Source organism: Oryzias latipes, chromosome 3 (genome assembly GCF_053564925.1).
Source record: "Oryzias latipes strain Hd-rR chromosome 3, Olatipes_Hd-rR_3.1".
NCBI classification, from domain to species: Eukaryota; Metazoa; Chordata; class Actinopteri; order Beloniformes; family Adrianichthyidae; genus Oryzias; species Oryzias latipes.
Genome location: NC_136239.1, coordinates 30900905 through 30924546, shown reverse-complemented (window position 1 = coordinate 30924546; position 23642 = coordinate 30900905). Strand labels below are relative to the sequence as shown.

General features: G+C 40.1%; 1 protein-coding gene across 10 annotated transcripts in view; it reads left to right on the top strand.

Annotated features, from left to right (window-relative positions):
• myo5aa (myosin VAa) overlaps positions 1–23642 on the top strand; it is a 53444-nt gene that overhangs the window by 15557 nt on the left and 14245 nt on the right. For all 10 annotated transcript variants that reach the window (XM_078945299.1, XM_078945297.1, XM_078945294.1 and 7 more), the window contains exons 3-26: positions 225–396; positions 903–1047; positions 4015–4171; positions 6647–6790; positions 9641–9722; positions 11071–11178; positions 11291–11397; positions 12203–12468; positions 13645–13726; positions 13797–13937; positions 15160–15285; positions 15626–15709; positions 17844–17999; positions 18219–18316; positions 19829–19915; positions 20004–20112; positions 20199–20410; positions 20500–20656; positions 20796–21035; positions 21129–21377; positions 22036–22129; positions 22908–23056; positions 23213–23326; positions 23412–23546. In XM_078945299.1, the coding sequence (XP_078801425.1) occupies positions 225–396; positions 903–1047; positions 4015–4171; positions 6647–6790; positions 9641–9722; positions 11071–11178; positions 11291–11397; positions 12203–12468; positions 13645–13726; positions 13797–13937; positions 15160–15285; positions 15626–15709; positions 17844–17999; positions 18219–18316; positions 19829–19915; positions 20004–20112; positions 20199–20410; positions 20500–20656; positions 20796–21035; positions 21129–21377; positions 22036–22129; positions 22908–23056; positions 23213–23326; positions 23412–23546 (3414 nt within the window). The remainder of the gene's footprint in view (positions 1–224; positions 397–902; positions 1048–4014; positions 4172–6646; positions 6791–9640; positions 9723–11070; positions 11179–11290; positions 11398–12202; positions 12469–13644; positions 13727–13796; positions 13938–15159; positions 15286–15625; positions 15710–17843; positions 18000–18218; positions 18317–19828; positions 19916–20003; positions 20113–20198; positions 20411–20499; positions 20657–20795; positions 21036–21128; positions 21378–22035; positions 22130–22907; positions 23057–23212; positions 23327–23411; positions 23547–23642) is intronic.

The following is a 23642-nucleotide window of genomic DNA, read 5'->3' as shown; positions in this document are numbered from 1 at the left end:
TGTTTTAGCACATCACATCTTATTTGGCAAACATGTAAATGTAGGTTTTAAATGTATTATTTCAGAATACATTATATAAGTTTTTCAATAATGAATTGAGTTTGGTTTCTTCACTGTGTATAATTTTTTACAGCCTGTAAAGTTGAATTGTGACTGAAGCATAAGGTGTTTTAAATGGACTGCTGTTTGAGTGCTTTCTCCGTTTCCCCTTCGCTCATGCTCAGGTCATCGAGCACAAACTGGACCCGAAGACGAAGAACCTGCCTTACCTGCGGAACCCAGACATCCTGGTGGGAGAGAATGACCTCACAGCCCTCAGCTACCTCCACGAGCCGGCCGTGCTCCACAACCTCAAAGTCCGCTTCATCGACTCCAAACTTATCTACACCTACTGTGGTAAGAGTGATCTCCGTCTGTCTAATGATGTCGACCAGCAATTTTACTGTAATCTAATAACAGAATTTGAAATGATGACCTCAGCTCAGTCCAGAAAACAAGAAAGTTTTTTTATGTACATCTCTAACAATGGAATGAATTCCAAACTCTTTCTGCCAGCTGAATGATCTTTTTTTACTGCATGTCTTTATAGTTTGTTAGTTGAGCAATTCTTTGACAGCTCTGGCCCTGCATGACCCCAGCATTACCAGTACTTGTGTGACCAGTGGATGTCCGTTTAAAGTCTTGTTCAGCATTAAATCGTGAATGCCATGCTAATCAGCTGTTTTCTCTCTCCTTAAATCTCTGTTATGAGATCTGAACATCTTTGTGGTTTGTTTCTGTATCCTAAAAGGAGTAAAGTTTAATGTCTAGAGATTTATGGCAAAGTAAAACTGTGTGATTGTGGTTTCTGTTAAATATGAAGCTGAAGAGCTTTTTTCCCCCCTCTGTGTTTGGTCTCCTAGGAATTGTTCTTGTGGCCATCAACCCCTATGAGAATCTGCCGATTTATGGAACAGACATTATCAACGCCTACAGCGGTCAGAACATGGGAGACATGGACCCACATATCTTTGCTGTGGCAGAAGAGGCATACAAACAGATGGCCAGGTTAGTGTGTGTTACCTGAGCTGCATTGGTCCATCTCTCCCTGTTGCTCAGCGCTCCCTCCCTCCTTCCTAAAGGGTTTGTAGGTCAAAGCAGAGCCAAAAATAACCTCATGGTGGTCTCACTTTCTGTTTCTGCTCATCTAGTTTTCTTTATATCAAGCACATTCACATTATTAAAAAGCCACTTTCCCATTCAAAGTAGGTTAAGAGGCTCTTTTCAGTTTTGGCTATAGAGTTTTGTTGGGGAAATATATTGCCTAAAATTGTGTAGACCAGAAAGAAATTTGTAAAAGGAATATATCCGTTTTAAGGGTGCAGCAGGAACAATGTTTAAGACTTTGATTCTAGTTTTTTTTTTAAACAAAAGCCCTTATTTTTGTTTCAACCAATAGTTTCTAGTAGTTCATTCCCTCTTGCATGTACGCTACTGGTGGTGCTTAACCCTTGTGCTATCCTAGGCACTTTAACATTGGGAGTTGGGTCATCTAGACCCACTAGACAGTGCGCTGAACCCTTTATCTTCAATGATTTGTGATCTTCACTGGTGTCCATGGATTACATGAAATCTTTCCACCTTTATCCACCTTTGTCATGGTAGGAAGAACACGTCAATGTAAGGGTGGGGTCATCTAAGGTAGCACAAGGGTTAAAGGAATCAGTCAGATGAAAATATAAGAAGTCATTTTTTATATAATGCATCTTTCTCTAATATAGGTATCAGAAATGTTTATTTTTTAACGAATGCAAAGGATAAGATGAGTAAAACGAGACTTACTTTTGGAAAGTTTTACACAATCTAAAAATATATTGTTACTGTTGACTGCTAGTAGTCAGCTTAGTCTTTAATTTGTGGTGAATGAATGCTTAGACTGGTCAAAAAAAGAGCTTTTCGATTCATTTGAATTCATTTATAAAAAATCCAGAGGGTTCAATCCGAACATGTGGCCCAATTGATCGTGCTAATTGACTTTTGACTTTTTCTTTTTATACTTCTGTTAAACTGCATTGTAGTTCAATTTTTTTAGAGATGCAATCAAGTTTGTTTCTGGCATCTTCATTTAAGTAGAAAGTCATCTTTAACACCCACAGCTGCATTCTTTGCTAGAAGCTGCTCATTATGAACAGATCAGCCTGCGCGTTACACTAAGCTGATCTGAGTTGCTTGTAGTAGATTGCTTTCGTCTTTGCTAAAATGAACTGCTTTTGCCTCTGTTTTGCTTTTCAGTTTTAAAGCCTCTCTCACATATTATGTATGATTTGCAGACACACATTTTTGCCTGGCTCAGGTAATACTCATCCTGATGCTCTGCTGCAGGAAACCTGTAAGAAAGGTTTTTTTTTTTCTCCGCTCTTGGCGTTTGTGAGATCAATCCTAAGAAGCCTTGAGGCTCCAGTCGCTGCTGAGGTTGGATTTAGAGCCTAGAGAACAGTTAAAGGAACTGGAATACTATGACAGAACTATACTCTAGATTTCTCTTTGCATTTTAAACAGAAAGGTATTAGAATTTTAGCCTTTCAAATATTTGCATTTTAAGAAGCTGTGATATTTCTCAGCAAAGACTTGTAAATTAATTTTAAAGTGCAATCTTCTGTTAAATCCCGGTAATAGAAATGTGTAATGCATGCAGCAGAGACTCAGCCACACAAAAAGTACCCACAAGGTTGCAAAGATGCAGTTTATTAAATACTTCTTTTATTCTTATGTTGAGGGGTGATTGTATCTTATCAACTTGACTCCGTGTTTTTAGTTTTGTTTTATTTAAGCAAAACTAAAAACATGCGTATGAATATGTAGTCATATAGAATATCCCCCCACGTGACGCATACTTTATCTACCCAACAAGTTTTCTCTAAATAGGAAAGACAGCAGCTGCTTAATCTCATAAGAACATCAGTACACCAGCTTTTCCCTGCATGACAAAGTTCTGGTTTCTTAAATATTAGATTAAAGCGTATTTATTTTTAAATCGGAAGTAGGATTCTCCTTTGATCTGTGTATCTCACATAATTTATGACACAAAACTGGGCATCTCTGGTTGAGATCACATTTTATCTGTTTGAAGTTTAAAGTGGGTTTTCAGAATAAGAAAACTGGAGATGTAATCTAAGGACAAAATATTGAATTTTTTAGAGATGACACAACTTTTGCTCAATATACTACACAACTTTTGGCATTGAAAAAGGAAACAAAAGATGAGGTTAAAAGTGTAGCTTATAAATTCTGCCACTACACATAGCTTTGTGTAGTGAGGATCTGACCAACAGTAAGTGGAGCCAGGTCAGTTCAGTTGGAGACCACTAGGTGACCAGCTACCTAGACATGTCAGGCTGTATTCATGGAACACAACAGAAACAAAATGTAAACCTGTCTTTGAGGAAATAAACATGACTCAACATCTATTTTTACATCTCTGGATGTATTTTTTTTATGTTGGAAACAGAGATGTGGTCATTTGGTTGTCAGGTAACCATCATCATTAGAATCCTTTAACTGGGTGTGGTCCAAGGCTTTGCCCCAACTATTAGTCAATTTTGGGAAAGGTCTGGGTTCAGCCCCAGGTCTTAGACTGTGATGACAACAGAGCTGAAAAAACTTTATATCTGCTCATATAGCTGCTGTGGCTGAGTGTGACTTGCAGAGTGTAGCCTGCAAACAGACCTGACAACATGAGGAGTGTTGTCACATGTTCTGCCTGCAAGTGGTTACCCTGCAGGTTGCTGATGGCTTGTGACGCTACTTATCTCCTTCTGGTCCACTGTAAGTGGTGGGCTTTAAGCGGTTCCTGGTCATAGTTCCTTTTAAATCTTAAGCCTGCCCTGAAATAAACATGGCCTTGAACGAGCTCCGGTCCAAGAAACACACCTAATAAGCAGTTGTCTTCCTTAAATCTTTCATCTTTATTTTGAAGCTAAACTGCAGCCTTTGTAGATGTAAATGTCATGTGTGCTTCTGTTTTTGTGATGACAGAGACGAACGGAACCAGTCCATCATTGTGAGTGGGGAGTCTGGAGCAGGAAAGACGGTATCGGCAAAATATGCCATGAGATACTTTGCTACAGTTAGTGGTTCTGCCAGTGAAGCAAACGTGGAGGAGAAGGTTTTGGCTTCTAACCCCATCATGGAGGTAAGAATATAAGTTCTGTAAATTGAAAAAAAAAAACAACACAGCACTTTTATATTTTAAGCTAATGCAGAATCCACTGTTGAGTTTTTTAAATTTAATTATTCAAATGTGTTTTTGACTTTTGAGCTATTCCAGTTTAACTTTGAATAAAAGTCTAGGAATATTTCTCCTTGGAAATAACTTATAAAAATACATATTTGACTAAAATGGTCTTAAATCAGGCTCTTTTGGGCTCATTTCTTTCTGCTGGCCTCGGGCAGCTCCATGCTGTGACGGCACAGCTCTTGTGCTTTAGTGTGAGCTGGTGTTTCTATTAGAGGGGATGCAGTGCTCCCTCACTCCCATATGCCACTTCCTCATCTCCCCCGCCCTCTCAGCCCTTTGTGGCCACTCTGTTGACATCCCACTTCTCTTCATCACTGTTCTACACTTGAGAGTAGAGCAGATCAGCTGAAGTCATAAATTAATGTTAAATGGGATATACTTATTTAGCACTTATTTTCTTTTTTCAAAGACCCAAAGTGCTTTGGGTTCTCAGTTCACAGACACATTCACATACTGTTGACAACATGGCTACCATGCGAGAGGCTAACCAGGCCCCCCTGGAGCGATGTGGGGGTCCATGAGCTTAAATGCATGGTCATGCTTAGCGGAACTGAACCTGCAATTTGAAATGGCCCCTCGATGTTTTGCTGAGCCGTAGGTGTGACTGGGCTTGACAGGGAGGTGTTTACATGTATGTTTGGTTTAGCTGATGCAGACACAGACTGCAATACTTGCTCTGCTAAATGCCTCCTTGTTTGCAGTGAAAGACTGTGTGTTTGGCCCAAACTCAGCAAGGACCCTCTGTGCTCGTGGATAATCGAATTCTGTTCTGGCTGGCAGCTTTGGTAGCTTTGATGTGCGTGCGTGCGTGCGTGCGCGTGTGTGTTTATGAGCAGCTCCACTCGTTTGCTGACATTTCCTGATTGATCAACGCCGTTACATCTGTCTTGAGGATTACTGCTGACTGCTGCTATGGATACCTGAACTTAGCAGCTCAGAGGGAATAAAAAGTACCTAAAAAATAATGCTAAAATGTGTGGAAGAACAGATTTCCTTACGTCATGTAACACTTGGTAGTTTGAGAAGTGAATGCTCTTCCTTAGCCCTTGTGCTACTTTAACGTTGGGAATGGGGGTCATCTGGACCCCGCAAGACAGTGCGCTGAACCTTTTTTGTTCAATGATATGTGATCTTCACTGGTATCATGAAATCCTCTTCACCTTTATCCACCTTTGTCATGGTAAGGATAACATGTCAATGTAAGGGTGGGGTCATTTTGACCTGATGAAAGTTAATCAGAGCTAAACTACTGAATTCCTATCTTTAGTGTTTCCGTCATAAACGATCAGGTCATTTTGACCCCACACGGGTTAGAGAATTTTTAGCACAATTAAAGAAAACCTTTCTTATATTTTTTGCCCTGTTCCTCTCCCAAAACATTAAGGCGAAAGGAAAAAAAAATTCTGAACCAGATTTAGTTACACGCTACTTTTGTCGCAGATAAACTGATAAAATCTGTAATATGATACAAAATCTACAGTTATACATACATGGTTCTGTACTGATCTGAATACAAAAGCAAAATATTTCAGAAAATTAGCCACAGACGGTTAAATACTTAATTGCCTCCACCGGACCAAAGATGCAGTAAAAAGTGTTTAGCCTGACATTTAAAATTGGACAGCAAAATGTAAAGATTGAATAAACTACCCAGCGAAGGACTGCAGAGCGCAGGACTTCCATAATTTGTGTCTCTAGTTGCTTTACCCAGCCCTCGTAATTCCTGACCAATGAGTGAAGAGATTTTTATTTACGTGGTTTTGTTTACTAGCTTTGGTTCAAATCAGGAAGGTCCCTTTGATGGCAGTATGAATACAGACTGTCTGAATGCAGACCAAACACATTGTTCGGGACTCGATCCGGACCAAATTAAGCGGACTGGGTTCGGAACAAATGGTTTTCCCAGTCTGCATACACCTGAACGTCCTATTGCTCCTGGTGGAATGTTTGTGTGAATGGGACTGTGATGGTAAAGTTCTTTGAGGCTTGAAGAAAATGGAAAAGTGCTTAAGAAGTAGACTCCATTTAAAGAATGACAGATAAAGATGTTTTATTTGTTTGAGGGGTTAAGTGCCTCCTTTTTGAAGAAAGGTCTAATACATTCTTCAAACCCTGAGAGGATGGAGGGTATACTTTCTTTTTTTTTTTTTACAGCTGACTGGAACTTTTTCATGGTATCACAGACAATTGTTCATTGTAGAACAGCATCAGATGGTCTTTTTTTGAGTCCCCACTGTAGAATTGGAACTTTGTGTTGAAAAGAAAACACTGATGCAGCACAAATGATCAGTCCAGATGATCTAAGGATAGAAGATCTCACTGTGCTGTCTACTGTGACCATGAGAACATCTTTCTTTTTTAATTTTTCAGGCTATTGGCAATGCAAAGACAACAAGAAACGACAACAGCAGCCGCTTTGGGAAATACATCGAGATCGGTTTTGACAATCGTTATCGCATCATTGGTGCCAACATGAGAACATATCTTCTAGAGAAATCACGAGTTGTGTTTCAGGTAAGTTCATATGACTTTTTGCAGCTTTAATAAGTTCTATCTCTTAATGAATGTGTTTTACAGTGGGGAAAAAGTATTTGGCACTGTCACACTTAAAAAGATGAGAGGTCTGTAACCTTCAACAAAGGTACAATTCATCTGTAAGACAGAATGTAAAAAGTCAGGATCCAGAAAATCACACTGTATGATTTTTTATTTTTACATTTTTTTTAAAGAATACATATTTGTTCAGTGAACGTGGAGCCGGTTTAGCTCATGCTGGTTTGCAGCGCCTTCCGTCCGTGAAACCAGGGTTCGACTCCGGGCTGCTCCCGGTTCCTTTCTCTACTTCTGTGCCGGTCCCAAGCCCGGTTGCTTTGAGAGGGTTGCGTCAGGAAGGGCATCCGGCGTAAAACACTGCCAAGTTTACCGTGCGACTCGTTCGCTGTGGTGACCCCTGATGGGAAAAGCCGAAAGGGAAACAACATTTGTTCAGTGGACCTGTAATGTTTTTGGGCTCCTGTTGGGAAACATGGACTTTGATCTATCTTCACAGATTCTCTATTGGATTGCGGTCCAGAGACTGGCTTAGCCACTCCAGAACCTTAAAAGGCTTTCTACGTAGTCACTCTTTTGTTGCCTTGGTGATGTGCATGGGAGCTGGAAGATTCAGCCATGTTTCATCCTCAATGCTCCAACTGTTGGACGGAGGTTTTTACCCAAAATCTTGCCATACATGGCCTCATTAATGCTACAAAGCATGATGATTCACCCCCCATGCTTCACAGTTGGTGTGGTGTTTTTGCGAAGTTACTCTTCCCCCTCCAAATACAGTGAAAAGAGTTCATTTTCAGAGCAATTTAAATTCTCCCAGTCCTCCTCTGGATCACCCAGATGGTCACTACCCAACTTTAGACGGGCCTGGACAAGTGCTGGTTTAGCTGGGGGACCTTTGGAGCACTGCAGGACTTTAATCCATAAACATGTATTGTTACTAGTAGTAAAATGTGTAACTATGGTCCCAGCTCTCTGCATTGACCCAGTGTAGTTCTAGGCTTTTTTATTCACTATTGCCATATCATTTGTATCCCACCAGGTAAGATCTTGAACTGAGCCCTAGTTGGAAAGAGATTTTCAGGGGTTTTACATTTATTCTGCTATCTAATAAATGTTCCAACAGTTGATCACTTCTCATAATCTACTTGCTTATTGTAGAGTGGTTCATCCCAGTCGTGTTTGGGTCAACAATCTTGTCCTTGGGCAGCTCTTTGGTCTTGGTCATGGTAGAGCAGTTGCAGTCTGACTGTTTCAAGGTGTCTTTTAACAGGTGACATTCAGAGATTTTCTTAAAGAAGTAGTAACAGATCTGTGAGGGAAAGAGTTCTTGCTAGTTTGTATACCGATACTTATTTTCTGCACTAATATACTCTCAAAAAATCATACAATGAGATTTCTGATTTTTCTGGATTCTTTTTTTGCATACTATCTCTCACAGTTGAACAACATTACAAACATATCATCTTTTTATGTGGGGGGAAATTGCAGAATCAATGACAGTCAAATAATGTTTTGCCCCATTGTGGATGGACTGCAATCTTCACAGTGAAACACACAGGGGAACCCATGTACTGATCTTCTGGAACAGACCGTTTGAATGTTTAGCTTCATTGGGGAAGAACATTTCTCTTGGATCGTTCTTTTCTAAAGTTTGTAGCCATTGCAACCCTTGTGTATGAATCCTTTGTGGTAAATTCTTGTTCCAACTGTTTATGAGGATCCTGAACACTGTTGCTTCTTGTGAGCATTGATACTAAAGAGAACTTCCTGAAAGGTCTGCCGAACCTTATTTCCTCTTTGTTGTGGTGCATTTTTGTTTTTCAAACATTTTTCGGAGAATAAGTCAGTTGAGCCTGATGGTTTTAGTTCTGGCAACGAAAAAACCATGGCAATCATTAAAAGAAAAAAACTTTTAGAAAGAGAGCAAACTATCCATGGACTGAGTTACAGCCGAACCTTCTTCATCGTTTTTCTTTTACCTTTTTTAACAGTACTATGTTTTCAACAATGATAACTTCTGTGGGTTCACTTACATCAGTGCAAATAAATGTGCAAGTTATTTTTTTAGATTTTGTTCCATTTTTTCCCCCATCTGTGTTATTTCTAGAGATATTCTTCAGAAAAAAATCCAAGTTGTCTGTTTTTCTCAGACATGTCAGATGACACCTGGACACGAGTTTGAATGTGCACTTTAAAAACTATTAGTCTACTTTTATCTGTGCAGGTGTTCCCATCAACACACACAGGCACTCTGCCCTAAAGAGGAATGAGGATGTTAGTCAAGAAAAAAAACTTTCCTTCTTGCATTTTCTACAGCTGATTCCTGTAAATGTTGTGTGCATGCATGCATGCCAGTATGAAAGGGTGTTGCCTCTTGAATGTGGGACAAAGGTAACAGACTTGAGTGTTCAGAAATCCACGTTTTTCATTCATTTTTATCAAAAAAATTGCAGTATTTATTTTCACTTAACTTTACTTGTTTGCATTGTCAATTGATTGGATAAAGTTTGAGTTTTTGCAATGAAAGTCTATTCACTGTCATGTATGATCAGCAGAAAAAGGAATGTTGTTCTTTAATTTCAAGAGTGTCAAGTGTTGAATTTCTGTTCTCATGCCCTTGAGCAAAACCCTAAGGGTTTTACCTGCACATCTTTTTGATGAAGTAAATGAAGCATTAAGTTGTAATAAATTATCTAAAGTAAAGCAAGATTATACAGTTTATACGTTAAACATTGTAGATGTCATTTTTCTCTCTAGGTTTATTGTGCTTTTATCAACCCTCTTGCATTTCATGGTTTGCCTGCTTTCTTTTAGGCAGACGAGGAGAGGAATTATCACGTCTTTTATCAGCTCTGTGCTTCAGCACATTTACCAGAGTTCAAGAATCTCAGACTCAGTAAGTCACTTTGAGTGTTTCAGCTCTATGCAACACATAGGAACACACTGAAGGAAGATCTTAGCCTTCAAATTCATTGTGAATGAAACTTGCTGATGTAATAAAGCTCTTTTGGGTCTGGGTTATCACATGTATCTATAAAGAACTGATTTTCTCCATGCAGAGACGAGGGTTTCTGCTGATGCAGCCTTGACTTTTTAGTTAATCCATTTCAAGAGAATAAGATAATCTGTTAAGAAAGTTTCTGTGTCAGTGAAATGTGTCTTTTATCCAGAGTCCCTGTAAAACTAATGAAATTTAAAATATTAGTATATCGGAATATGTAATTTACCTTAGAAAAAAATGTGTATGGTAATAGAGAAATAAATTTGTTTAGGGGACAGGGGGACAATAAAAGCTATACTGTGAGATGTTACCACCAACGGCTCTATGGTGTTATTCTTCCTTGAATTAGCCAATGTTAGGGACATTTTTGTTAACACATATTTTATGCTGTCTGGAAAAGCTGGTTCATATTCCAACTGTAACAGGAATTTAGTTTTAACCTTTTAATAGCTAAAATTGACTAAACGCCAATCCAGCTATCTGGGATTTATTAGTTATTTGCCTGAAAAACGAATAAATGAGTCGCTCCTTTACACTGGTAGAACAGGATCTCATAGAGTGCTCCCATTGTGGAACTGCACCTGCTCATCTTAGTCTTGAACGCGCATTCACGCTCACACAAGCATTTTCTGCTGCCACCCCCATTTACAGCCTGTCTGTTGACGGCACACACACACACACACACACACACACACACACACACAGCTGCTGTCTTTTCCTCTCCTGCTGACTTCCTGGCCCTGTTAATAGAGAGGTTGTCACAGTAATGCCAGCGCCGCCTGTTGCCAGGCAACAGGCCATACCCTAATTCACAGTTAAATGTGTATAAAGAAGCCGATTGTAAAAAGTTGGGATTAGCAGAGTTCTCATATAAAAGTGCCTTTGATAAGTTAAACTTCTGAGAACCTGGGCCTCTCACGCGGTCTCCGACAGTGAATGTTCACTGAGCAGATGTGAGCGCTCGGGTCAGTCAGGGTTTGAGACAAACTTTGAATTTGTAAAGCTCCTGAGCATTTCTGAGGCAGTCTAACAGTAGAAACAACTGCTGTTCTAATGTTCGCTTTACTGTCTATGTTTTACTTTTTGAACCAGTGTCAATACTTTTAGGGAAACCTTCACACATGTATTTATTAAGGTTTATATCACAAAATCTGTGTGGTGTTCTGATTTCAAATTTGAATTGGTTTTACATTTAAACCACCATGCATGAGAAAATATGTGTTATGTGTTTTTTCTCCCCCAGGTAGTGCAAATGACTTCCTGTACACCCGTCAGGGCCGCAGCCCTGTGATTGAAGGTGTGGATGACAGCAAGGAACTCTGTACCACTCGCCATGCCTTCACACTGCTCGGTAAATCAAACAAAGATTTTTTTTTCTTTCTTTGCTTAACTGTTAATTTCATTGTTCTGTTGTTCATTGTTCATTTCAAGTTCATATGTTGTGTTTTGTTTGTCGTTTACAGGCATTAACGAGTCGTATCAGATGGGCTTGTTCCAAGTTTTGGCTGCTATTCTCCATCTAGGGAATGTGGAGATTAAAGACAGAGATGCAGACAGCAGTCTCATTGCTGTGAGGATAAACTTTTCAATGCAGGGAGAACAGGGGAGGCTATCAGTTTGTAGACAAAGGTTTCTTAAAGTCCCACTTCAATGAAAATGTTTTTTTGGTGTGTTTTTAACCTGCTGTTGTGGCACTTTTCTGATGATGGAAGACATGTGCAAAGAAAATGAAGGTGAAATTTACATTTCTTCATCGAAATAGCTGTGAATCAGACAAAAAAAGACAGTTTGAAAAAAGATTGTATTTGTTTTGTGAAAAAAACACACTGAGTCATCTATAAGCTTCCTGCTCTACTCTATTCTGATGCATCCACTTTTAGACCACTAGATGTCTTCATTTTCCTCATCCGAGCTGGCATCTGGCTCAAAACTCTACAGCTGGATAGCTCCAATATTGCTCACCTTTTTTTTGTTTCACTGGTAATGTTAGGTTGGGGGAGTGAGACCATGTAAGCTAGCGGCAGAGACTGTAAACAGAGGACTCTCAGTAATGGGAAGGGGAGTGAGTGCAGGGTGGCTCTGCGTCAACAGTCATCAACTCGGAGGCAAATTTCTAATAAAAGCTCTTATTGTCTGCAGAAATTATATACCGGTACTAGAAAATGACATGATTTAAGATTTTGCCTTATAACAGTATAATCATAATTAAGAAAACACTGGGAACGCTTTTACAACAAATCAAAAGATGATTGTAGTGGGACTTTAACTTCATATTTTTGTTGTAATATAAAAGAGTAGGACAAAAATCTACAGTGTAGTTCTTCAAAATCCTGTTCTTTGAGGCTGATTTACCAAAAGCATCTCTTTTGCTTTAGCCCAACAATCGCCACCTGACGGCTTTTTGTGAGCTGGTTGGAGTCACCTACCAGGACATGTCCCAGTGGCTGTGCCACAGGAAGCTGAAAACAGCCAATGAGACTTATGTCAAGCCTCTTCCTCGCCTTCAAGCCACCAACGCACGCGATGCCCTGTCCAAACACATCTATGCCAAGCTCTTCAGCTGGATTGTAGAGCATGTCAATAAGGCTTTGGTCACTAATGTTAAACAGCACTCTTTCATTGGAGTCCTCGACATCTATGGGTACGTCTGTGCATATTTGACTTAGAAATTGAGAAAACTAAGCCAAATACACAGACTCAAAAGTGCATTTGTGTATATACAATATTAATTGTCGATATGTGTATATATCTACATTTGATATTTAATGTAAACCAATCTGTCTTAATCCTTGCTTCTATCAACTGTTAGTAATGAACTGTTGGGGAATGTTCCTCATTGAGGTGCAGTGAGTGCATGATGTGAGGTCATGGGTTGAGACTTCATGTGAAGTTTGGTACTATGGACAGTTTGATGTAAGTCTGTGATGTCATAGAGCCTTACAAATCCAAACCGCTCATTAAGCTATTACTTTTATACCACGTGGTAGATTTCAGTCCTTGTGTGCATCACCTAAACTGTGTTCAGACTTGACGCTGACACAGCTGAAGGTAAGAAACAGAATGTGCTGGAAGAAGACTGCAGGATTGGAACACAAGGTCCAAAATTGTAAAATATCTGCCATCTTCCTTGAATTAAAAGGGATTTGAAGATCCAGAGAAGAATTATGTGGTCTAATTCACTTGACCTACAGTTCTTTTGCGTCACATCAGAGTCTCGTTAGTCGATTCTCTGTTTGACTTTACTGACTACTACTCCTTTTTCCTTAGCTACATGTATGTAGTATAGTGGGGGTGAAAATCTGTATTCACTAAAATCAGTTTTATTTACATGTTTCAGTTGAAGAAACAGTTCTCATCCTTATCTGGTCAAATATTCCTAACTTTTCTGGTCAGAACCCATCTTCAGCACACAGCACATTCTTGGCAGAATGAATCCAGCTGAGTAATGGATCGTAAATCATCATCATCATAGCCACTGAAGCAATTCCAGATCTTTATGTGGAATTTAATAAAAAAAGGGCAAAAAAGATTGTGTAACATTTTTAAAAGTGGCTTCTTGTTAGAGTTCCTGGTTTCTTATCGCGCCCTAGTTGGAAATAAAGGAAAAAACACAGATTGGGAAACTTTTATACATTATTTTTTAGTTTCATTGGCATCTTTGCATCAAACTAACAGCAAAGCCGTTAGCTCTCTGTGGAATATGCTGTAATCTTATTAGTTATGAACAATTTACCACTCTTCAATTTAACTAAAATAATTCTACAGCAAAAAAGGGAATTTACAGTAATTAACACTTGCTATTGTTTTTTTTCTAAAGGTTTGAAACATTTGAAATCAACAGCTTTGAGCAGTTCTGTATCAACTACGCTAATGAAAAACTCCAGCAGCAGTTCAACATGGTGAGTTTTTACAATTTAATGCAAAATCCTCTCAACTTGTGGAAGAAACCAAATGTCTGTGTTTGTCCAGCATGTGTTCAAGCTGGAACAGGAGGAATACATGAGGGAGCAAATCCCCTGGACTCTAATCGACTTCTACGACAATCAGCCCTGCATCAACCTCATAGAAGCCAAGATGGGCATCCTGGACCTGCTGGACGAGGAGTGCAAGGTGAGGGTTAGCATTTGGAAAACATTGAAATGATATGAAGTACCTAACCCACTAGTCACAGAGAAAAAAAACACAACCTATATTCCGTTTTATTTATAAACTGATTCTGAAGTTTTATTTTGAAAAACGACTGGATTTTCTCCACCACAGCTGATTATTTCTTGACACGTGTCAATTTGCTCAGTCATGTGTCAATAATACAATAATACATCAGCAATTTTCTTAAAACGGCTGCACTGACTGCTAAATTTAAACCACCAGGCTAACATAGTTAACAAATATAAACAAATTTGGAAAGTTTCTTTTTGCTCCAGTGAAGAAACAGCAGAAAAACTTTTGACTTCAAAGAAGGAAAAAACAGCTGCATTTCACAGACAAAAACCAGGGAGACTTTACTCCAAATATAGATTTATTGCAACTGTTTTTCCCATGACCATAATAATAATGCATAATATTCAGCAACCGGCTATCTAATGTTGCCAGGATGCTGCTAATAAAGTTGCTCAAACATTGGATTCAGGTTTATGAATACATTTAGAAAATACCCGTTTTTTTTAGAGCGTTTTCCTTTTTGTATATCCAAAAGATATACAAGATATACTTAAAAGTTGCATGAGGCTGAAGTTGGCGTCCAATTTTTTAGCTTCCACTTTGACAGTTATGGGTTAGGAGAAAATCCATATCACATTTTCTTGGTTCCTATTTGAATTTTAGTGTACAAACGAAGTCTAAAGCAGCTGCAGATATTTTACAGAGGATGACGATAAACTTCAGGGAAACTGGAGGCTAAGATTGTTATTGTTTGTTTTTAATGAAGATGTTGGTGCAATGTTCATATTAGGCAGGAGGTTTTGGGCAGTTCCTTTGCATCCATTCTTCTCTACTCTTTGGTTTTGTGTGATTTTCTTTGACCCATCAGCTTATATCACTTCCACCTATGTATGCTTAATGTCACCTGCTCAATGAAAACTTTGTTCTTTTTTCTTAATGACACTCTAAAAGCTGATCTTATCTCTCAACTTTTGCGAGATTTCTTTCAAAGTATTGACATTTGAGGTGGAACATAGTACTGGCCCCTTTGCAAGAAACTTGTCTGTGCACACAAAGTAGTGAAAAAAGCATTTATTGTCTCACTTATCATCCCTTAGTTTATATTCCTAAGAAAATAAATGTGACTGTTCTGTATTTTCTTGGTCATTTTCGCTATTTCCTTCTATACCAGATGCCTAAGGGTTCTGATGATTCATGGGCGCAGAAACTGTACAACACCCACCTGAAAACATGTTCTCTCTTCGAGAAGCCACGCATGTCCAACCGCGCCTTCATCATCCAACATTTTGCTGATAAGGTGGGGTGGTCATAAGTGTTCCTTCTGGCCAGAGTATCAAGCTTACAAATGGTATCTCTTGTTGAAGTATGAATGGGTGCATTTGCTCGTAGGACCAAATGGTTGCATGTTTTGCTCTTTTATAAAAAAAATCATTTTTCAGTTCATTTTGCTTGTACAGGATCTTTAAATAGTATGCAACAGTAGGATCTCCCATCTATTTACAAAGACTAGGGATTTAAACCAGAACAGCAGTGATGGATCTTGGTGTGTTTTTCAGAAAGCTTTTCTTCAGTTTAATTCGAATATTGAAAACTGAGACAATGCCCCCTCTAACAACTGTTATGCTGTTGTTGATCAGGTGGAGTACCAGTGTGAGGGCTTCCTGGAGAAAAACAAGGACACTGTCAATGCAGAACAGATCAACGTCCTGAAAGCCAGCAAGGTGAGATCCACATATTTTTTGATCTTAGTGCATCAGTTCTGTAAACCAAATAGAAAAAAAGCTGATGTTAAACTGTGTGTAGCAGCTCCCTCTAGTGACCAAAAAAGTACAATGACTGGGAGATCCAGTCTAAGAAATGTTTACTTATAAAATATAGTGTTGAATAAAATTATAACACTGAAGTCTCAGCACACAGCAAATGGCACTTAGAAACAGAATTTATGGTTTTCTCTGATTTGGAGATGTGTCAATCTTTAAAAACTTTTGCTAAACGCTGAATTAGACTTTTTTGGTCATATACTGAAGCTATAAAGTCCTAATTAGTGTCTTACACCTGAGTTCAAATGTGTCCTCTAAGGTCAATCCCACCAAAAATTCTAAAAAGTTGATTGTCAACACATTGTTTAAAAACAGAGTAAAACATTAAATTAATTAAAAATAAATAAAGGGGTTTGTAGTCACTAACTGATCTAACTTGAGTAAGAGAACAACGTTTTTTAGCCAAAAACTCACTGACTGTCAACTGTTCTTTAAAGATTCAACATCAGAACTAGGTAAGGTGTTAGATGCAGGTATGTGCTCTAACCTCCAACAGGACCGCCTAATGTACACAAACACTTTCACACGCAGACGCTCTGGACTCTAATCATTAGGATTAAGTGATAATTGGCAAATGAAGTGTCAGATTATTTATGCACATTACCACAGATGTGTTGACAGTCATCCTCAGTTTCACACTGAAACCTGTGGTTTAATTCTATTACTTTGTGCTGAAAACCTTTGCCTGAAAATTGTGTTTTTTGCTGAATCCAGAACAGATATTGAAGGAGCTTCAGTTCTGCATCATGAACTACAAAGCCCATGGGTCTGCATCTCTGCTGACTTCTGCAGTGGGATGCTTTAATGAGCGTCTGATGCAGTGATTTCCCTTGATGCCCTGCAATTCAGCATTTCTAACTGGATTGCAGCAAACTGTGTTCCTTTTTCAAGCACAGACATGAATGCTTGAAAGTCACAGGAAATCTCTTTCAAACAGTTTTGATCCTGTTTTCCTTATTTTTAAGCGTTCAGCATCATCAGCATGCCTTTTTTTCCACTTGTGTTTCCTCTTCACTCATTGCTTGGATGGGGGGGTTCATCATTTCGTACATTTGGGTTTTGACATTTGGGTTTCTTTTGATTGTTTTCCCTTTTAATGCCATTGTGCTTGTTTCATTCTGTCTTTGTATCTTGTCCATGTATGTTGGGTTGTGTCCTCATCATGACAACCTTCCCTGCCAGCAGAAGGTAAACGGCGGCGTTCTCCCAACGCCGGTCCGCCTGTAGCTCTTCATTCATCTTTCTCTTCATTCTGCCAAACTGAATTCTTCCAAGCTAAGGAGCCTGAAGTTGAGCCTGTGTTGGTGTGACTGGGCCTTTGTTTGCTGCATGGGGGGTAGCAAAGGCACAGGGGGAGGAAAGAGGGGCTTCAGAAGGACAATAGGAAAGGAAAGAAAGTGATGCTGAGAGCAGCCTGCTTAACGATACTGGTTTGAAACCCAGCATGGCATCACTGTGAGCTCAGCAAGAGGACCTAAAGCTGCACACATGACACAGCCTCCTCCTCCTCCTCCTCATTTACCTTCAGGCCATATATGCACCATAAAAATGTGTGCATTATTCCTGAAGCAGCAGTATGGCAGCACAATGCCATACTGTCAAATATTGTCTCTTCTATAAATGACTAAATAACTTCTTATTATTTGTTGTTTTTGATAAAAACTGACTGTGAATGAGTTGCTTAACACTAACAAATGAAGTTTATCAATCTACTCACATGTTTTCTGCTATTGAAATATCACATTTCTATACATTTATGAATGCAGAATGTATGAAATGTTGAAGAGTTATCTTTAAAAAAACAGATTTAACATGGCTTATACTACTTTTTCGATCTGTTAAACTATTTAAAAGCATTTTTTAAGGGAAGGCATTTTTTTACAAGCTAGATTGCTTTTTATATGTCATCTATAGAGGATTCTCTGATCTTTATTTGATCTTTATTTGTTGACAATGAATTAGATTTCTTCCGTATTAGATTTGCAAAACCTCATTTTATTGTTTTCTCTGACTATATCTGGGGTCCTTTTCCCAGTTTGACCTGCTGATGGAGCTGTTCAGAGACGAGGAGAAGGCAACTAGCCCTACTGGTCAGACCCCTGGCACCGGAGGCCGCACCCGCCTCAGCATCAAACCAGACAAGGGTCGGGACTCCAGCAGCAAGGAGCACAAGAAGACTGTGGGTTGTCAGGTGAGGATGAGCACCTGGTGCAGAAACCCAGCTGCTCCTTTACACAACTGTTCCCACGCATCACGCCACGGAAAGTTTTCCCTGCACTCTCTTAGCAGATGGATTGGCATTTTGTCTGTAGTACTTGTCATAATTGCGTAGAAAGTGGAGTGCTGCTGAGTTTTATTGGGTTGAAAAATGATACTGAGGATTTTTGCTTTTTTTTTTTTGTTTTCATAGTTTCGTAATTCTCTGCAAATGCTGATGGAGACTCTGAATGCAACCACTCCGCATTACGTTCGCTGCATCAAACCCAATGACTTCAAGCTGGCCTTCTCGTAAGTCCTCTCTGTTCATGTGTCGGCGTTGCCTCTCCTTCGTCTCAAAAACTGTTGGAAATTGTTCAAGTGAAACACAAACAAAAGTTTTTAAAACAAATACATTGAAAATAGTTCATGTTTGCTGGATTAGCCATAAAAATAATTACTAAAACCCCTAGAAAAAAAAGCTAATATTTAGTTTAATAAAGCACTTTAAGTAAAAAAAAAAAATGTTTTCCTGAATGGATGACTGACAACATTTTTTTTTAGACTTTTGTTGAACCTTGAAGTTGAGGACTTCCATCCTTGCAGTATAATCTTCTTACCCAGCAGCATGTCTAATAATAAGGCTGTTTGAAAGTCTTAAGAAAGTAGAGAAAAGTTTTTGAAGCAGCTGAAAGGATCCATGTTCCCACCTGAGAGAAAGCGCTTCTTATAAAAAGCTGAGCAGAACTGGAACATTTTGTACAAAAGTGCAGAAACCTTTGAACAGTCTCTGATCTGAGCTTGAATTTGAATTGGAGGTTCTGATCTCCAGGCCACATCTGACAGCACTTTATTCTTCTTCTCAAGCTAATTTGAACATCTTATGAATTCAAATTGTTCATAAATGATCTTCTTGTGAAAAGAGAATAAAATGATTAAAATTGACTTCCAAGGTGCTGACATTCAATCCAAAAATTCTGTTTAAAAAAAGAAAAAAAAGAAAATCAAAGGTTGGTTTCAGTTTGAAAAAAGACTAAAGCTGTCCTTTTAATAAAAATAAAAAGAGTAGTTTAATGGTTTCACCTGAAACTGTGCCCTTTAAGTCTTAACGAAGTTTGCTCTGGTCTGTCCTCTTTTCTCTGTGCACATCAGACTTACTTATATTGGGATTGGATCTAAACTACATACACAGTAAAGCAGAATGTTTGTCCTCGGGAGGCTGGGCTCTTTCAACATCTGTAGCAGATGTTTTACAGACTGTCCTCTCCCGTGTCCCTTCCAAGGTGTGCTGGATGAGAGGCATCAGACTGGATAAACTTGCAATGAGGGCCAGCTCTGTCGTAGGTACAGAACTGGAACATTTAACATCTGTAACTCAGAGGAAGATTCTGTTTCCAAATTCTTCTCCATCCTCACAGCTCCATCATCAGACAGACAGAGGAGCTCTTTCAGTAACAGTCTGCTGCTCACATCCTGCTCTATGTAGATACTCTGTGTTCTTAACTTTACACTTAAACCTCATCTTACCTTTTCCCCATGTGGATCAATAACGATTTGTAGCTTTTATGCTTATGCTTATCCAACAAAGCTGGACTAAATGCAAAAAAGTTTATCAATTCATTTGTCTGGCAGCTTAATGAGATTTTTTTTTTAGGATTTTATTCCTCTCCAAACATACCTGTGATCTATATCTCATCCAACATAAAATTACAGAGTTAATTGACACAGTTCAGAGCTTAATTTCCTTGAGTTTAGTTGAAGTTTGATGTTTGTTCTTGAAATGGAACTACTGATACTGAACGACTGATCTGGTGCTGTTGGCAGGTTTGACCCCAAGCGTGCGGTGCAGCAGCTCAGAGCATGCGGTGTCCTGGAAACTATTCGCATCTCAGCTGCAGGATTCCCTTCCAGGTACTGATGCAGCTCAGGACTAAAGCTGCAAACCCTGGCAACCTTTTAGTTTGTCAGGTTTTCCTCTCATCCAAATTCTATTATGCAGATGGACGTACCAGGAGTTCTTCAGCCGCTACAGAGTGCTGATGAAGCAAAAGGACGTTCTCGCAGACAAGAAGTTGACCTGCAGGAATGTTCTAGAGAAGCTAGTGGAGGTCAGAGAGATGGTTTTCTTTTAAACTTGCATAAATTCTGAGCGTTTTCCTGTTCTTCTCACCTTTGTTCCTTGTTAAACTCTCAGGACCAGGACAAGTACCAGTTTGGAAAGACCAAAATCTTCTTCAGGGCTGGCCAGGTGGCTTACCTGGAGAAGCTGAGGGCAGACAAGTTGCGTGCTGCATGTATCCGCATCCAGAAAACCATCCGCTGCTGGTTGGCGCGCAAGAAGTATCTGCGCATGCGCAATGCTGCAATTACCATTCAGAGGTTTACGAGAGGATACCAGGCCCGCTGGTAAGAGGCCATGTCGAAACATAAACTAATTCTTTGCATGTTTGGTATGTTGCTCTAAAATCATAACAACAAACTTGCGTTTCTTTCAGTTTGGCGAAGTTCATGCGTCGCACTCAGGCAGCTACCATCATCCAGAAGTACCAGAGGATGTGTATGGAGAGGAAACGCTACAGGCAGAAGCAGGCTGCTGCCCTGGCCATGCAGACGATACTAAGGGCTTACATGGCCCGGCAGAAGTACCAGGCGGTAAGATCACACAAAAAAACATCACCTCTGTCATATCAAGATTCCAGTTTGATAAAAAGCCATTTTAATCATTGCACACTTAAAAAAGCCTTTGGAAACTCCTCACCTAACTTACTAAAACGTCTAATTTCCTCTTCAGCTTTTGCGAGAACACAAGGCAGTAATAATCCAAAAGTTCATTCGGGGCTGGTTGGCCCGGTGCTGGTACAAGCGCTGTCTGGAGGCCATCGTTTACCTGCAGTGCTGCATTCGTAGAATGAGAGCCAAGAGGGAGCTGAAGAAGCTGAAGATCGAGGCTCGTTCAGTTGAACACTTCAAGAAGCTCAACAAAGGCATGGAGAACAAGATCATGCAACTGCAGAGGAAGATAGACGAGCAGGTGACATCCTAATCCCCAACAAGATTTCTTCATCACACCTTCTTTTTTGTTTTTAAACAAATGTTTTTGTCGTGTTTTTCCCCCCGCCATTAGCATAAAGACAATCGGTTGGTCAGTGAGAAGCTGGTGAGCTTGGAGAACTCCTACTCAGCTGAAAGCGAGCGGATGCGCAGTGAGCTGAACCGGCTGCGAGGCGCAGAGGAAGATGCCAAGAACAAAACCAACCAGGTGTTATCCCTGCGGGAGGAGCTGGAGAGGCTGAAGAAGGAGCTGAGCGCCACGCAGCAGGAGAAGAAGACCATCGAGGAGTGGGCACAAACCTACAGGCAGGAAATGGAGAAGGTAAGACGAGATCCGCAAAGAGCATCTGCACATTTACCCCATATTTACCTCAAGTGCATTGGCCTTTTTTGGGACTTCCTAAAACTTCATTGAAACATTTGTTTAGTAAACTGTTTGTGTAATTCAAATGAATTTTAAATCAAAGTGTAAATAACTGACTTCTTGTCACAAATGTCAAATTTTTAGTTTAAATTAAAGATGAAGTTGTTTTTATTTAGTAGAAGTTCTTGTAGTCTCCCTCCTTGTTTTTGTCAGATTCTTTATTTCCATCTAAGGAAAACAGTTTTTCACTAATTTAGGATCCACATCAAACAAGGGGGGTAAGGGCTCACGGGGGGCTCAGAGGGCAGAGTTGCCCCGGGTCAGGTGAGCAAAGAAGAGCAACTTTTGTTAGTGTGTAGAGCTCTGTGATCTTCCATTTAGCTAGCCCCATCAATGATCTAGTTTACAAAATACTGGGTTACTCTGTTCCTGCCTTCTCCTACAAACTCACAGTTAGTGTTTGAAATAGTGGCTTTTTATACTTCAGTAAACTATACGTTTATTTAAGTGTAAATAGCAGATGTGAGAAAGAGGTGTGTAGCTCTGCAGAGTGCGTTTGAACCAACACATCCTGGCTTTAAAGTGTAACGCTTGGAATATTTCCTTTTGTGATCAGATGGTTTCCGAACTGAAGGATCAGAACGGAACGCTGAAGAAGGAGAAGGACGACTTGAACAGGTTGATTCAGGAACAGAGTCAGCAGATGACAGGTACGTGTTAGAGGGCTGCAATGGGATCGGGTCCTGCGGGACCCAACCCAAATCTCGCGGGATTGGGCGGTTTGAATTGTGCTGCGGGCGGGAGAGGGCGGCAAAAAAAACCCCGCGGGAACTGTGTTGTCATGAATATCTCATGAATATATATTAGCGGACTACGTTAGGCTGTGCGGCTGTTGGATTCTTATGTACTGAAGCTCCGTGAAGGCACCAGGTAGAGATGCCCAATGGCCTCTGTCATCTAACCTGTTGTTGGGGGTGCGCCCCGCCCCGCCTCTTACTAAGAGCGCGTTTCAGGCCGTCTGTCTGCGCGCGCACACACGCACACTTTTAACCGAACAGGATTTGTAAAAATATATTTAATAATTAAGTTGCACATTACACAAGAGGAATGCATGAAAAGATGAGGCTGGAGGAGGACATGAATCTCTTTAATAATATCAATACAAATACGTGTTTTTTTCCTGCGGGACGGGAGATGATACAAAATCAATGCATCTCTATTACTGTGTGGGACTAAATTCTATGAGTTTTGCGGGTGCGGGCGGGAGTGGACATACATATTGCGGGAGCGGGCGGGAGTGTAACGCATATGTTGCGGGAGCGGGCGGGATTGGTCAAAAATTCAGCGGGCGCGGGCGGTCCCGCGCAGGGCTCTAGTACGTGTCTCTCCATCGTGCAGCGTCACTACTTCTCCTCTCTTTGCTACACTTTTTTTTTCTCCTGAAATGTACTTTTTTATGATGATTCGTCTTTTGAAATGTCTGGACAGAGAAAATGGCTCGTGCGATTGTCCTGGAGACTCAGCAGCTGGAAACGGATCTGAACGAGGAACGCTCTCGTTACCAGAACCTGCTCACAGAACACCGTCGCCTCGAGGAGAAGTACGACGACCTGAAGGAGGAGATGGCGCTCTCTTCGGTGAGGACCACTTAAACATCAAATTGACTGTATTTAAGGTCTAAGTAGTGAACAGCAAGTCCAATTTTTAACAGACCATTGCAGCAACAAAGCGTAGCGCCTTGTTTCTCCGTAGTGCTTTTCTGTTGAATGACTTCTGCCCACTTCTTTGTGCAGAACGTGTCCAAGCCTGGTCACAGGAGAACCGATTCCACCCACAGCAGCAACGAGTCCGAGTACACATACAACTCAGAATACACCGATTTAGAAGACGGTTCCCGTGCCCGCGAAGTGAGCCACACCAAATGAGATCAAGTCTGTTGCTTAGGTTCAGAAAAGGTCTCAAAGATTTTTTCTTTATTTCTTCATCACACAGGATGTCACTCGAGGAATGGACACCTCCTTGACCCTCAAGCTTCAGAAACGCGTTACAGAGCTGGAGCAAGAAAAGCAATCGCTGCGCAACGAGCTAGAAAACAAAGAAGACCAGTTCCAGCGAGCTAGAGCCAGGGTGCTGGGACTTTCCCCTCTTTCTTCTCTGATAGAAATACTAATAACGATTAAAACATTTTAAAATGTTTTAATCTGCTTTAGGTATTTTACAATA